This window comes from Perca flavescens, chromosome 16, assembly GCF_004354835.1.
Source record: "Perca flavescens isolate YP-PL-M2 chromosome 16, PFLA_1.0, whole genome shotgun sequence".
NCBI lineage: Eukaryota > Metazoa > Chordata > Actinopteri > Perciformes > Percidae > Perca > Perca flavescens.
In genome coordinates, this window is record NC_041346.1 from 3149633 (window position 1) to 3163068 (window position 13436).

Genomic DNA, 13436 nt, shown 5'->3' on the forward strand with positions numbered 1-13436 from the left:
TTGGGAGACTTGTGAAAGATATAAGATATTGGCAGTGTCAACCTCCAAAAAAACTGGATCCTACATTTTCCGAATTTTTGTTAGAACCTCCCTGCTTGGTAAAAAAACAAACCGCTTGTTTGTAACGCAGACTTTCTGACCTGTGTGTGTGTGTGTGTGTGTGTGTGTGTGTGTGTGTGTGTGTGTGTGTGTGTGTGTGTGTGTGTGTGTGTGTGTGTGTGTGTGTGTGTGAGAGAGAGAGATGTATCTGTACTAGTAGTGAGAGAACTTTTCCATTACCACAAGAAAACCTTTTAAAGATCAACAGCTGGTTTCACTTCCAAGTTTTTGCATCATTCCCGTGATGTCACGCCCAGATGTTAATCAGCCCATCACTCCCTGCTGACATCACAGTCTCCCCCGTGTGATCGAACGTCACGCTCTGCACGCCATCCCTGTGTCCCGAGAGGTTGCTCGCCGCGCGCGAACCCACCTCCACCACTCTGACCAGACTGTCGCCGCTGGCGACGGCCAGCATCTTCCCCGAGGGGCTGAACTCCACCTGGTTGGCGGCCGACGGCCCGGCGTCTACCGTGGCCGTTGGCGCCGCAGGTTTCCTGATGTCCCACAGGTGAACGACGCCGCGGGAGTCGCAGGAGGCCAGGACGTTGCCCGCCGGGCTGGAGGAGGCGTGGTTGCAGGGGTGCTGGTGTCGGCGGAAGGTGGAGCCGCAGACACCCAGTCTGGCGTCCCACACGGCGAGGCTTTTGTCGGCCGAACAGGTGAGGAGGAGGTTGGAGGAGGGCAGGAAGCAGACGCTGTTGACGGAGGCGGTGTGGCGTCGCAGCGTGAGGCGGCAACGCTGGCTGTTCAGGTCCCACAGCTTGGCGGTTCTGTCAGCCGAGCAGGAAGCCAGGAAATGGCCGCACGAGTGGAAGGAGCAGCCCCAGGAGGGGTGGCTGTGACCGGGCAGCGTCAACACGCAGCGGCCACGGGAGAAATCCCAGAGACGCACCTGCAGGAAAGACCAATCCAAGAGGGGAATGAAATCTTTATTTCCTCCAGGGGGAAGTTGCACAAGAGCTTAAGCACATCATACCCACTGCTATGATTATTTAAAGGTCCTATGACATGGTTGTTTTTGGATGCTTTTATATAGACCTTAGTGGTCCCCTAATACTGTATCTGAAGTCTCTTTTATATAGACCTTAGTGGTCCCCTAATACTGTATCTGAAGTCTCTTTTATATAGACCTTAGTGGTCCCCTAATACTGTATCTGAAGTCTCTTTTATATAGACCTTAGTGGTCCCATAATACTGTATCTGAAGTCTCTTTTATATAGACCTTAGTGGTCCCCTAATACTGTATCTGAAGTCTCTTTTATATAGTCCTTAGTGGTCCCCTAATACTGTATCTGAAGTCTCTTTTATATAGGCCTTAGTGGTCCCCTAATACTGTATCTGAAGTCTCTTTTATATAGACCTTAGTGGTCCACTAATACTGTATCTGAAGTCTCTTTTATATAGACCTTAGTGGTCCCCTAATACTGTATCTGAAGTCTCTTTTATATAGACCTTAGTGGTCCCCTAATACTGTATCTGAAGTCTCTTTTATATAGACCTTAGTGGTCCACTAATACTGTATCTGAAGTCTCTTTTATATAGATATTATGGAAAGGATCCCTACAGAGATAGACCTTTGAGATATAGAGTAAGATCCTAGAAACGGCGCCGAAATCGCCATCGCCAAACCCACCAGACACCATTTAGGTAAACAATACTGTAATAAAAAACTATAAAGGTCTATCTCTGTAGGGATCCTTTCCATAATGTTGTCATCAGACTTAGAATATTAATCAGAGCCTGTCAGTGACAAAACAAGCACTTTTTTGTGGACGTAACTTGAAGGTGTGTAATTGCCCAATAATGTTACGTTGCGCTGCCGACTGCAGCGATCTTGCTTAATACCCAGTGTTCGAATTACGTGGGAGCCAGAGGGAGCCGAGCTCCCATAGAGTGAGGACTGGCTCCCATGAAAGCACCAAAGTCAAAAATCTGAGGGGTTCTCTCATATTTGAAGGTGTCTGCCATATGTGGCATTGTAATTTAATGTTAATCAACGCTCATTAATCCATCCCTGTGCGATCTCTTACCATTAAAGATGTTAAATTAAAATATAGGCTACTATGGACGTAGACCTGAGCCTACCCTACGCTCATGAACGCAGCATGACTGCACTTCACCACCACACCAAATGTGGCGGTGCTGCGGTGCAAATTCAACTCATGTTTAGTAGGCTACATGTTAACTCAAAGATTCGTAGAAAAAATATAAACGTTGGAGGCCATTAATCGGCGCACAAAGTTCTTGAAATCCATTCTGCAGTGAGCATTATGGCAAAACGAAAACAAGGCAGTTTAATTAATTTTGGTTTTACTAAGAAACTGTGTAGTGATGACATTAATAGCACGAATAATTCACCTGTTGCAAGCCCTGTTAGCACACCTCCCCCCGGGGTGACAACGCAAGAAGAAGCTGAAGAAATAATGTCCTCTCTGGCTGAAGATGATCCTAACCCCTCTTGCTCCTCTCTCCCGTTAAACTGGAACAGCCAGCAGTGGAGAGACTGGAAGAGCCCGTATACATGGCTGTTTGTTAAGGATGGAAGCTTGGGGTGCGTCGCTAAGGTCTAATTGAACGGAGGAATTATGTTATTCTTCGGTAGCCTGAGTAACGTTAACCGTTGTTCATGTGAAATCTCAAAGACAGCCTGATGCTTTGTTTATAGACTATTTGTGGCTGGCTGTTTGCTATTTATCTATTCCTGTTGATAAAGTATAACAGGGTAAATCCTGTATAGTGCATACACTTGTAGCTGTTATGTATCTTTGTAAGTCATTGTCAGTCGCAAGCGCACGACATGCGCAAGTTACCCTTTAACGTGTCACCCACCTGTACACTGTTGCAGTAGTGTTTTCTAATAAAGATGAACTCACCATAGAGTCTCCACTGGTTGTTGCCAGTTTTGTCCCATCGGGGTGAAAGCTGCAGCCAGACAGCCAATCAGAGTGACCCTCGCCTGTCAGCACCATCTCACCAACCTGGCAACACACATACAGTACATGTCAACATTTAGTTTTGTCTATCATTTAACTTCACAGTATCCAATTTGCGAATTCATGACATAGAGTATGTCATCCTGCTTTATCACCGTTTGTTTATTTGTGATGTGTAATAGGGGGAGGCCCCACGATATGATATTATCACGATACTTATGTCCCGATACAATATTATCGCGATTTTTAACACATTACAGCCTTTTCTGCGGATATCACAGTTAAGTTTAGGCACTGAAACGACTAGTTAAGTTGAGGAAAAAGATTGTGGTTTGTATTAAAACCTTAAAAATAAAATGGAAAATAGAGAGCTAGGTGACCGTGAGGAGATATTCGCTGAATTTGACAAAGTGTACTGGAATAACATCACTTACTATACCTTTTTAATATGTAAAATAGTATCTGTAATGTTGTCTCACCTTATCTCCGTTGGCTTGCAGCGCCCACAGCCTCCAGCTGCGGTCATCGCTGGCGGTGGCCAGGATCAGTTTCCGCGGGTGGAGGTCTATGCAGCTGACGGGGAGCGTGTGGGCTCTGATGGAGTAGGACAGGCTGAAGGAACCGGGGCTTTTACATTTCTCAAATCCCACCTGAGCCAGTTGAGGGTTCACTGGGCGGCCGCAGGCGGCGGGAAACTCTGTATCCTTCGGATGTCTGCTGCTTGTTATGGGGCTCTTTGCTGTCGACTTATCGGCGCTGTCGCTCTTTCTCATGCTTTTCTCTTTCGCGGTTCTGGATTTTTCCTCCGTGGTGTTTAGAACTCGGTCCTTTTTTAAACCGATGAGCATTTTGTGCCTCAGGGCTGCTTGATATTTGTCCTCCAGCTGCCTCAGCGCCGGCTCGTAGGACTCCAGGTGTTTCTTCAGCTCTTTAAAGTCCTCTATCAGCCGGTTTTTGTCCCCCGCGACTCGTCGGTACTGTAGCCGGTGGAAATCCCTCTCCCTCTGCGTCCTGACCAGCGCCTCCCCCGCCGCCAGCACCTCCTGCCGGAGCAGCTCCGTGTCTCTGCGGACCGTCTCCAGCTCGCTCCGGAGGAGCTGCCCGTGCGTGAGGGCATCCGGGACGAACGAGAAGCACGTCGCTGCCGCCGGCAGGAGTCTCTGCGCCGAGCCGTACCACTCGGCCTCAAAGCGGTTCAGAGTTCGGCTCAGGCCGGCCCTGCGGAGGAAGTTCCTCAGGAAGTCGTCCACCGTCTCCGGGATTTCGGCGACGCTTTGTCGTTCGGGTGGTCCGGGTTTACTTCTAGAAGCGGTGGAGGGGGCAGCCTCCTTCGTTGCCTCTTCAAAGTCTTCCTCCTCGATGCTCCTCTCCTCCTCCTCTGAGAAGACCTCCTTGTTCTCCTCCTCTGCTCTCTCTTTTCTTCTTGCCGACATTTTCTCTCTTGTCTGTCTCCTAGCTTCTTGTTTACCCGTTGCCATGGTTACTGTTACTGAGTTCTATCCTTTCTTTAATTATCTATGGTTCTATCCTTTCTTTAAATGTCTATGGTTCTATCCTTTCTTTAAATGTCTGTGGTTCTATCTCAGAGGTTCTCAAGCTTTTTTCAATAATGTTCCCCCTTTGAACAGTTTTAATACATCCATGCATGTACCCCCTAACCAGCGCGAATCATTTTTGGTAGAAAAAAAAAAGTCTCTGGAAAACAGTTAAATGGCGATGGAGAAAGGAGACAAAAAAAAAAAAACACAGTAATAATAATAATTTATATGTTTCACTAAAACAGTGAAATCACTACACACAGGCCTGAAATACACACACATGCTCAGGACCTATTCATGCACAAATGGAGAGATGTCAGAGTGAGTGGGGGGGGGGGGGGGTACAGTGCCATGCTCAAGAGCACCTGGCAGTGCCCAGGAGGTGAACTGGGAACTCTCCAGCTACCAATCCACAAATCTTTTTGGTCTGTGCTGGGACTTGAAGCAGCGACCCTCCGGTTCAGACTGAGCTACTACCGCCCCAAGAGATGGAGAAGAAGGAAGGCAACAGCCCTCGCTACCATCTATGGTCAGTGTAACACGTGCACAGAGAGACACCTTTACAGAGCCAAGTTCCACTGTAGTAAGTAATTGTTTCCATGGAGCATACAATACAACTTAAAGGTACAGTAGGTACGGCTTATAAAACTAAATTTCTGTCATTGCTGAAAACAGTGTTGCCAGATCTCGCGAGACAAATAAGCAACCAGGCCTGTGAAAACAAACCCAAAACAAGCGACTTTTTTACGGAGCCCCCCCTAGGTTCCGGGAAGAGAAAAATGAATAAACTGTGTGCACGGTTTTACAATCCGTGGGTACAGATTGTCAATTTACATCCATGTGGACAGATTGGTAAACTGTGCGCAGTTTTGCAAAACTGTACACACGGTACTTTATTTATTTTTCTCCCCCCAGAGCTTCAGGACAATGATCACAAGAGTTAGTTAAACCACCTTTTAACATTATTTAACATTAGAAAACTGATGTTATCTAAAATATAGACTGATGTACCAAGTACATTATATACACAGTAAACTTCTGATAATTAAAATTTGCACACACAAATAAATATCCTGAATTCACAAATTCTTTATTTATTATTGTAAGGACTGCAGAAGATCCCATTTTTAAATAACTATAACCCAGAAACAGGAGAAATTATTAATTCAACCCGCGACGGGTTGAATCTATTCTTTTACTCCTTTCTCTTTCTCCTAGTCTTTGTTATATTTCTTCCTGTATTTCGCCCACTTTGCCCGGCCATTTGTTCCTCCAAAAACTCTCCTACAGTCCAGTCACTCACCATCAGAGCCATAGAGATATATGTCTTTCTCTATCACTCTGCTCACCATCAGTCGCGACTCGCGCGTATTTTCATTTAAATGTCACTTACTGACATTTTCCTAAACAGAAAATAACAGATCGGCCTGCCTATGGACTACTTTAGACTCTGTTGCTCCACTCAAAAAGAAGATGAAGCAAAGGAAACTAGCACCTTGGTATAACTCCCAAACTCGTAAATTAAAGCAAAACTCACGAAAACTTGAAAGCAAATGGCGCTCCACCAAAATGGAAGAGTCTCGTTTGGACTGGCAAGACAGTTTGAAAACCTATAGGACGGCCCTCAGACATGCCAGATCAGACTATTACTCAGCATTAATAGAAGAAAACAAGAACAACCCAAGGTTTCTTTTCAGCACTGTAGCCAGGCTGACAGAGCCATCTATTCCTCTAGCTCTGAGTAGTGATGACTTCATGAGCTTCTTTAATGATAAAATTATAACAATTAGAGATAAGATTCATCACCTTTTGCCCTCAACTTCTAATGGTTCACCTTTCAACGCAGGACTGCTAGAAAGAATGACTAGACCTGACATATACTTAGACTGTTTTTATCCTATAGACCTTCAACAACTAATGGTAAATGTATCTTCAGCAAAGCCATCTACCTGTCTTAGACCCCATCCCAACGAGGCTACTCAAAGAAGCATTACCCGTAGTTAACACCTCTCTACTAGATATGATCAATATGTCTCTATTAACAGGTCATGTACCGCAGTCATTTAAAGTAGCTGTGATAAAACCTCTTCTGAAAAAACCCACCCTCGATCCTGAGGTCTTAGCAAACTATAGACCTATATCTAACCTTCCCTTTCTCTCCAAGATCCTTGAGAAAGTAGTTGCTAATCAGTTATGTGATTTTCTCCATAGCAACAGTTTATTTGAAGACTTTCAATCAGGATTTAGAAAGCATCATAGCACAGAGACGGCACTGGTGAAAATTACTAACAACGTTCTAACTGCTGCAGACAAAGGACTTGTCTCCATACTTGTTTTTTTATATCTTAGTGCTGCTTTTGACACTATTGACCATACAATCCTGTTACAGAGATTGGAACACTTAGTCGGAATTAAAGGAATTGCACTAAGCTGGTTTAAGTCTTATTTTTCTGATCGATCTCAATTTGTTAATGTTAATGATAAATCCTCTAAGTACGCAAAAGTTAAACATGGCGTTCCACAAGGCTCAGTGCTTGGACCAATTTTATTCTCCTTATATATGCTTCCTCTTGGTAATATCATTAGGAAACCCCTAACCCTGGCCTCCAGCACTACTGTCAGAAATCTAGGAGTTATTTTTGATCAGGATATATCCTTTAACGCCCATCTAAAACAATCATCGAGAACAGCCTTTTTTCATCTTCGTAACATTGCCAAAATTAGGAATATCCTGTCTCAAAACAATGCTGAAAAACTAGTCCATGCATTCGTTACTTCCAGGCTGGACTATTGTAATTCCTTACTATCAGGTTGCTCAAATAAGTCCCTTAAGACTCTCCAGCTGATCCAGAATGCTGCAGCACGTGTTCTGACGAGAACTAAGAAAAGAGATCATATTTCTCCTGTTTTAGCTTCTCTGCATTGGCTTCCTGTAAATTACAGGATTGACTTTAAAGTCCTTCTTCTGACCTACAAAGCCCTAAATGGTCAAGCACCATCCTATCTAGAACAGCTCTTAGTACCTTATTGTCCCACTAGAGCACTGCGCTCCCAGAATGCAGAGCTACTTGTGGTTCCTAGAGTCTCCAAAAGTAGACTGGGAGCAAGAGCCTTCAGCTACCAGGCTCCTTTCCTGTAGAACCAGCTCCCAGTCTGGGTTAGGGGGGCAGACACCATCACCTCATTTAAGAATAAACTGAAAACTCTCCTCTTTGATAAAGCTTATAGTTAAGAAGTGAGGAGTTGCAGCGTCCACCTAACCGGGCCCACCTGCTTCTCTTCATAGTCATCAGATTTATTGATCATATAATCAATAATATAGTGTGAGTAGAGGGAGGTAGGTCAGTACAGCCTCTCATCAATGTTTTCATTTGTTTCCTTTTGTATGCATCCTGTCCCAGAACTGCTTGTTACTAACCTAGCTCTGGGGAGTTTACTCCCCGGAGTCCTTATGTTTCTTCTTCGCAGAGCTATGCTCTGCGATTCCCTTCAACGCCCGGCCGCGTCCTGCTGCGTCTGCTGCACCCACCCGTGCTCTGCAGCGCCACGTTTCATCCCACAACGTCCTGCTGTGACATGAACTACGACTACCTTCAAAGTCACTGTTCCACTATCTTCAATGTGACTATTATCGCCATCACACCCCCAACCGGCCCCGTCAGACACCGCCTATCAAGAGACTGGGTCTGCCGAGGTTTCTTCCTAAAAGGGAGTTTTTCCTCGCCACTGTCGCAATAGCCACTGCTAATGCTTGCTCTTGAAGGAATTACTGTAATTGTTGGGGCTTTGTAAATTATAGAGTGTGGTCTAGACCTACTCTATCTGTAAAGTGTCTCGAGATAACTCTGTTATGATTTGATACTATAAATAAAATTGAATTGAATTGAAATTGACCTGCTCTGCCTCTGATTGGCTAGTACTCGTTGCCATCTGGGTCAGAGCCAATTAGAAGCAGGATGTGGGTGGGAAAAAACTCTGCTGTCTCCTGTGTGTATGGGGAAAGGGGAAGGACAGAAGGAACAGGCAAGACAAACTCCTACGTTTAAATAACATAGAAAATATCTGCTTGACAACTTATTATGGAGCTGGGAACAAGCACAAATAAGCAACTACACTTTAGAAACAAGCCCAAAAAAAACGCAACCCGCGACTACCAATATTTGTAAGCGACTTTACAGAAAAACAAGCCCAAAGTTGCTTATAATAAGCGGACTTGGCAACACTGGCTGAAAACTACATAAAGCAGGTCATTAAAAAAATAGAATCCAGCTGCTCTGGCACCACCTACAGCTTGTAGTGCGATTTGCAAAAAACCCACAGCTCTCTGTTAAGATGCACCATTCAGGGCCAGGGGGGGTGTATAACTGTGTGTCAATCACTGCACATGCACACGCATTCATTCTCCCTTGTGGGAGGAGGGGCTAGGAGACCGTTTTTGGGCTTTAGTGAAAAAGGGGGGAGGGACTGAGAAGTTGTTGATGTTCACATTTTTTAAGTCCTGGATCTTCACAATCCTACAGTACCTACGGCACCTTTAAAGGGTCATTTTTGGGTTTTTCAACCTGGATCCTATTTACTCCTGCATTGGTGCCTAAGTGACTAATATAAACAAATAACTTGATCTTGGTCCTGTATTGAGCAAGAACGCTGTTTTTGCCACTGACAGGCTAAGATTCTAAGTGTCTGACAACATTATGGAAAGGATTCCTACAGAGACAGATCTTTTTGTTAAAGAGTAAGATCCTTTTTGTTTAGCCAGAAACAGCTCATAAATCACTATTGCCAAACCCACCAGACTCCATTTAAATAAACGTTTAGCGTCTATAGAGCTAGTTAGGGTTTATTTTAACCAAACCAGAGTGATGATTGTTGGAACTATGGAAAGATAAACGGCTTTTGATAGTTTTATTTTGTTTCTGCCGACTTTGAATTAAGTTTATTTTACACTAATAAAATCATTGGTTACTGATTGGTTGGTCGTTACATGTTTAAAACAAATCAAAAAAAAGTATGTTGCTCTTTTACAAATGGTCAACCTCTGAAGGGATCCTTTCTATAATGTTGTCAGACACTTAGAATAATAATCTGAGCCTGTCAGAGGCAAAAGAGCACTTTTTGTGGATGTAAAAGTTGAAGGTGCGCAATTGCCCAATAACTTAGTTTGCAGCGTATTGCTGTGCCAACTGCGGCGGTCTTACTTAATACTGGACCAGTGTCAAAGATTGTTGTTCCCATCGGTCACTTAGACACAAAAACATTTGAAAATAGGGTCCATCTTGAAAAAAAAAAAAACAGAAGTTTTCCTTTAACAAAGGTCAGTGCTAATGAAAGTTGAGAGAAACATAATGTAAATTGTATTTCTTTTTGAACAGACTTCTTCCCTGCAGCCCATTGATGAGATGTTCGTGTTTCTCAACTACCTGGCGCTGGGTTTAAAACCGCTTGACCTGGCTGACCGGTACGGAGACTCCGTACTGTCCACCAGTCCACAGTCAGTCGGATCATCACAGCGTGGAGCAACTCTCTGTACACTGTGCTCGGCTCTGTGAGGATCTGGATACCAGAGGAGAAAATAAGGGCACATCTGCCAGCTGAGTTCAAGGACTACGCACACACTGTAGTCATCCTGGACTGCATGGAGCTGAGGTGCCAGTACCCTTCATCCCCTCTTCGCCAAAGTAATGTTTTCTCCACGCACGAGTCCCACTGTACTTTCAAAGGGCTGCTTGGAGTGGCTCCTCATGGGCCGATCACATTTATCTCGCCACTCTACACTGAATCCATCAGTGACAAACAGACGATGCGGGGGTCTGGAATTCTCTCCCTTTTGAGACCCGGGGGGGCCATCATGGTCAACTGAGGTTTCCTTGTTGATTACTTTTTGCCTTTACAAGCCAGCATCTCTGTCTGGGAGATCCCAGATGACTGCATGTGAGGCCAGGGAGACCCACGCCGCCATACAGCCTCAGGGTACATGTCGAGCGCCTCATAGGCCGGGTTGGGGAGCACAAGTTCTTTGACACAGTGGTTCCACTGCGGCTTTTTGGCGACGTCAATCAGCTGTATACTGTTGCATGTCTCCTGACAAACTATGAAAGCGGGCCTCTTGTAAAGGACTGGGCAAAGAAGCCAGAGTGTGTTTTTTTGGCAAGTGTATTCAGATCCATTACTAGAGTTAAAGTGTCAATACAACACTATGAAACTACTCCCTACCACTATGAAACCTAGACCCTATCTTCCTATGTTTTTGTGCCTAATAAGTCTATATCCACGACATACCACTTCCGGGTATGCTCCGATGCCACCCGAAATTCTGCTGGATGTCTGTAACCTTCCTCTTTCTTTGTGTTGGCGTTCTAACCTCCGGTGGATTTGTGAGGACTATGGTTAAAATTTGTTTCTGAGAAGTAAGGGAGAAGATGTATCCATTGGGATAATACAGTCTTGAGTGAAATCTACTAGTGCCTTTTTAAATATGGAAGAGATTTTTTTTATTTATTTGTTTATTTGTCAGGTACAATGCAGCGCACATTATTACATACATAACAATATGTGTAGATGTGTTGCATTAAAGGTTTCTAGCCAAAAGGCTAATTTGCAACCCCAGTCCATGGTAAAGCCTTTCTAAAAAGATAATCCAAATATAATTTTTAAAAGAACTACATAGTGTGAGTTACACAGTCATGCAGCAGATACATTGTATACTATTATATTACATCAACATTTCACAGAGTCGTGACCACAATACACAAAACAGGACATCACGTAACAACACAAACCCCAAGCACCCGGCCGCTCACACTTGTTCACCTACCATCTTTGCCCCCAAAAAAGTTTGGATGTCTAGGGGAGGGGTTGTCTTGGGTCCCTGGCGCAAGTATGTTTGGTAAAATTATTAGTTTTATATTTCAAATTCTAAACCATGTTTCTCAAACTGTCTGTCTGTCTGCAAGTGACTCCAAAGCCCAATAGTTAGGAGCATTGATGGAGCGTTCAATGTTGAATACCCATATGTAAATTCAAACATTTTTATTACAATCGGCTGTTTTGCCGTGTTGCCGGACCGTTTTGCAACGATGCCTCCAATTAACGTCACAAATGATCAGCGTGATGTTTGAAGAAAATAGGAACAAAGTTCACTGTTACTGTCAACTGACCAGATGGATGGGGTTCAGACAGAGTAAAGGCTGATTGATGCTTCTGCGTCGAATTGACGGCGTACCCCCGCAGACCTCTCTGCGTTGCCGCGAACCCTTCTCTGTCCCCTCCGCCGTAGCTCGACGTGCACCTCCAAAAATGTGCAACTTTGCGTTGAGGCGACGCAGACCACAAGGACTGTGAGAGGTCAACTGGTCCTGTGTGTTGATAGTCAGTGTTTCAAGCAGCCTACTGTGGGGAGTAGCAACATGCTAGTTCACTGACATCAGCTTAGCAAATAAACTCAGACATATTTTGGTTACAATGATGGGGTCATCCGTTTGGAAAGTGTCTATATGTCAGTAACGTTTAGAAATTAGCAACATATTTTCGATATTCTGCAATATATTGCAATGTATCACCATTTTTATAACTATTCTTCCCAATTTAAAATAATGTCACCAAAAGGAAACTTTGTCAACATCTGTTTTATCTAAAAAGATCAATTTCTCTGTTTGTTCATCTCATTTCAGTCTTGAGCAAATGCGAAATGGGATTGTCAAGCAGACAAACTGACCAAAACATACAGTATATAATAATACATCAATACTTGTGCGTATGTGTGTCAGTACAGTATTGCCATGGGAAATATCGCGATACTATGCTGTATTGATTTTTCCCCCAAGTGGTCCTTGGTCTGAGAAAGTTTGAGAAACACTGGTCTAAAGGAAAAAAAATGTAATTCTTGTAAATAGTAATTGTGTGTACAACATGAAATGTCTTTTATATTGTGAACATTGAATGGATATTGGTTCATTGAAATACATCCAGTTTGTTCAGTTGAACTTGCACTTTGATTTTTGTTGCTCACCTACATTTCTATAACCATTACGTAACTTTACAAAAAAAAAACTCACACTTACTCATTTATCTTTATTATAATTGTTTGCCATAGCATGATGATGAGAAAATGACATTAAAATATACGATTTTTGGTTAATGATGAATAATAAGATAATATAAGATAGACTTTATTAATCCCACACTGGGGAAATTCCTTTGTTACAGCATCTCAAAAGAAAAATTCACACATATCAGAATAACAGAAATACACATTACATAGACATAGGAAAAAAATATAGTGTTATAAGAAATTAAAAAATTAGAATTAGTTATAATAATAATAGTAATAATACAAACGTGTTTACACTTACACCCTTATTGTAGTGTAATATATATATATATATATATATATATATATATATATATATATATATATATACACACAGATATACAGATGAGCATATCAACACATGGGCATAGCAGTATAAGGCAATAGAAAGCCCTGCAAACAGATCAGAGAAGCCTATCAGAAGCTAATTATTGAGGGAAGCACACAGGTAACAATACAAAAAGAAATAATCCTTTTTTTCTTTCATTGCTTTGTTGATTACATTGTCTCTAGGAATCCTCTCAACGGACAGGTCTTCCTGTGTGTAGATAATCAAGTCACACCAGTCCACACCAGGAACCAACATCTGGTACTGGATCTGCCAAAAGTATGGCTGAGATTTCCTAAGTGAATGTGTACTGTACTGATCTTAAAGTGCTTATATTATGCTCATTTTCAGGTTCATAATTGTATTTAGAGGTTGTAGCAGAATAGGTTTATGTGGTTAATTTTCAAAAAAACACCATATTTTTGTTGTACTACACATTGCTGCAG

General features: G+C 43.1%; 1 protein-coding gene across 1 annotated transcript; it reads right to left on the minus strand.

Annotated features, from left to right (window-relative positions):
* Positions 1-240: 240 nt before the first annotated feature.
* spag16 (sperm associated antigen 16) lies at positions 241-4475 on the minus strand. The gene is made up of 3 exons (XM_028602140.1): positions 3515-4475; positions 2976-3080; positions 241-994 (listed from the first exon to the last, which is right to left on the minus strand). The coding sequence occupies exons 1-3, from the start codon at positions 4466-4468 to the stop codon at positions 347-349; spliced, it is 1707 nt and encodes a 568-aa protein (XP_028457941.1). The 5' UTR covers positions 4469-4475; the 3' UTR covers positions 241-346.
* Between the last annotated feature and the right edge of the window lie 8961 nt (positions 4476-13436).